This window comes from Otolemur garnettii, unplaced genomic scaffold (assembly GCF_000181295.1).
Source record: "Otolemur garnettii isolate 467f Iridium unplaced genomic scaffold, OtoGar3 scaffold00070, whole genome shotgun sequence".
NCBI lineage: Eukaryota > Metazoa > Chordata > Mammalia > Primates > Galagidae > Otolemur > Otolemur garnettii.
In genome coordinates, this window is record NW_003852465.1 from 8,490,689 (window position 1) to 8,493,720 (window position 3,032).

The following is a 3,032-nucleotide window of genomic DNA, read 5'->3' on the forward strand; positions in this document are numbered from 1 at the left end:
TTTTCCCCAGATAGGTTCCACTTGGAGTGGGAGGGGACAGGGAAGGATTACCCAGGACTTTTGCAGTCTTGGGCTTGATTACTGTGACATTTCCAGCTTGTCAGCCCACAAAGGTGTGGCCATCCTCTGGAAGAAGTCCAAAGCTCCCTGGCTGCACAGCCCAGACTGAGTGTAGTGGGAGAACCTGACTGCAGTGGCTCTAGCCAGTCTAACAGCCATTTCTTGAGCTAGGAGCACGTTGATCCAGCTGCATTTTAACTGAGCATTTTCTTAAATCCTAGAGTGGATCATGACCCATGAAGAGCACCATGCAGCCAAAACTCTGGGGATCGGCAAAGCCATTGCCGTGTTAACCTCTGGTGGAGATGCCCAAGGTAAGGAGAAGGGGACAAAAAACATGGCTGGTGGGCCCACTGGACTTTCCTGACTCCCTTAGCCACAGGATAGAACTGTCCTTCTGTGGGTTCACTGGAATCCTGGACTTCCCTTTAAAATCTCTGTTAGGTCTAAATCCCTAAGTGTGTTTAGATTTTATTTACCTACATCTTCATAAAACTGCTTCCCAAGTTTCTCTGAAGATTTAGAACCATTTTGGTCCTCTGGTATCTAAAAGTGTAGGTTTTCTTAAGCAACATTGGAAAGACACTAAAGAGAGAAAGTTGTTGAGAAGATGGTAGGTAGATTCCCTTCATACTTTAGAAATGGTGGAAAAGGAAGGAGACCCAGAACTGGTAGTTGGCAGGCCCCAGCTAGATCTTCAGGTATTAACTCTGGTGTTTAGAGAGTTCCTGCAGTGACCAGGGTTAGTCAGGTACTCTGTTTTCTTTGACCTTTCCTCCCCTTCAATTCTTTAGCCCCTGAACAAACATGAACAAGCAGCAGTCAAGCAGTGCAAATTCACTGGGGGTGGAAGGCCAGAAAACAGAGTCAGCAAGAACCCTTCTCTGGGTTGAGTCTAAGAAACCTGGGAGTAATAGAAATGAGGTATATAGGAAAAATGAAGTAGGAAAAAGGGAATGTGTAATTTAAAAAACAGACTTTTCCCCCCTTCACTCATCTTGTATGTTCTAGTTTATAATACATTGATACAGGGCAGAATCTCTGAAAGGGAGGCCAGAACCTGGAGACCATGATGGAACAAAAAGAGAAGGAAAGCAGTCCCAGGTCATCTGCCTTGGTCTGCACCACTGTCCCTAGGCTTCTCTAGACTTTGTGCTAAGAACCCACTCTATAGAGCCCTGTGAAGAAGTTGATTTTCTTTGGGAACTTAAAGTTTAATGAGGAAAGTATGATATATCACTAGAAGGCACATAAATAAAAATAGTCCAGTGTGCATTAACCAAGTAGAATCCCCTTATGTAATGAAATGGTAGGCCCTGGTTGAATTAATATTCATGGAGAATACAGATTTCAAGTAACTGAACTCTCTTTTTTTGCTCTGGGTAGAGTGCCATGATGTCATAGCTCACAGCAACCTCAAATTCTTAGGCTCAAGTGATCCTCTTGCCTCAGTCTCCCAAGTGGCTGAGACAACAGGTGCCCACCACAATGCCTGGCTATTTTTAGAGATGTGGTCTCACTCTGGCTCAGGCTGGTCTTGAACTCCTGAGCTCAGGCAATCTACCTGCCTTGGCCTCCCAGAGTGCTGGGATTACAGGTGTGAGCCACCTCACCCAGCCAAGCAACTGAATTCTTTATATCCAAGTACAGTGCTTAGAAGAGTACCTAGCACATAGTAAATGATAAATATATCAGTAATTACTTAAATATGAATTAGTGAGCATCTACTGTGTATCCAGTAGGATGATAGTCATTAAGGATTGGTCAGTCAGATAGAATTTTTGCTCTTATGGTACTTCTTACTAGTATATTAGTAAAGTTAGACTTTATATTTTTATTTATTTATATATACATATTTTTTTGAGACAGAATCTCACTCTATTGCCCTGGGTAGAGTGCTGTAGCGTCACAGCTCACTGCAACCTCAAACTCTTGGGCTTAAGTGATTCTCTTGCCTCAGCTCCCCAGTAGCTGGGACTACAAGTACCTGCTACAACGCCTGGCTGGTGTGTGTGTGTGTGTGTGTGTGTGTGTTGTTGTTGTTGTTATCATTGTTGCTTAGCAGGCCCCGGCTGGGTTCCAACCCGCCAGCCCCAGTGCATGTGGCTGGCACCCTAACTATTTATCTACAGGAGCCAAGTTAGCCTGGCTACTTTTTTAGAGATGGGTCTCCCTCTTGCTCAGGCTGGTGTAGAACTCCTGAGCTCAAGCAATCCACTCATCTTGGCCTCCCAGAGTGCTAGGATTATAGGCATGAGGCATTACTCCCTGCCTAGACTTTATATTTTTAAATAATGTTTAAATAATTGTGATATATGTTATGAATCAGAAAGTGCTAGAATGAAGAAACTCAGGAGGGAAGGCCCAGAGGTCAGAACTTGGGAAGAATGACCAGATTGGGAATGTAGAACCCCTTTTGAGGCCTTAGAGATGGTAGACCTCTTCTTTCCTGGCAGAATCCCTTGTCAATAGGCCAGATGTGGGTGGCTCAAGCCTGTAATCCCAGCACTCTGGGAGGCCAAAATGGGTGGATTGCTTGAGCTCAGGAGTTTGAGAGTAGCCTGAGTAACAGCAAGATCCTATCTCTACTAAAAATAGAAAAAAATACCCAGGCGGTGTGGTGGGCTCCTATAGAACAGCTACTTGTATGGCTGAGGCAAGAGGATGGCGTGAGCCCAAGAATTTGAAGCTGCTGTGAGCTACGATGCCAAGGCTGGTACTCTACTGAGGGTGACAAAATAAGAGTCTGTCTCAAAAAAAAAGAAAAAAAAAGAATCCCTTGTCGATATTAAATTCTTCAACATAAACTTTTGAGTGTTGATCCTGAAGCCTTGGTAGAATGGCCTATGGACTTAGATTGTCAGATTAGGGAAAGAGAGAGCCTATAAAGAAATGCACATGAGACACAGAGTTATGAAATGATGGAGATGAACTCTCTCAAGAGGGACAGAAGGTGGGCTCGGTGCCTGTGG

General features: G+C 44.3%; 1 protein-coding gene across 1 annotated transcript in view; it reads left to right on the forward strand.

Annotated features, from left to right (window-relative positions):
• The first annotated feature begins 205 nt into the window (after window positions 1-205).
• PFKM (phosphofructokinase, muscle) overlaps window positions 206-3,032 on the forward strand; it is a 25,704-nt gene continuing 22,877 nt past the window's right edge. The window contains exon 1 of the mRNA XM_023515368.1: window positions 206-374. Within this exon, the coding sequence (XP_023371136.1) occupies window positions 290-374 (85 nt within the window). The 5' untranslated portion in view covers window positions 206-289. The remainder of the gene's footprint in view (window positions 375-3,032) is intronic.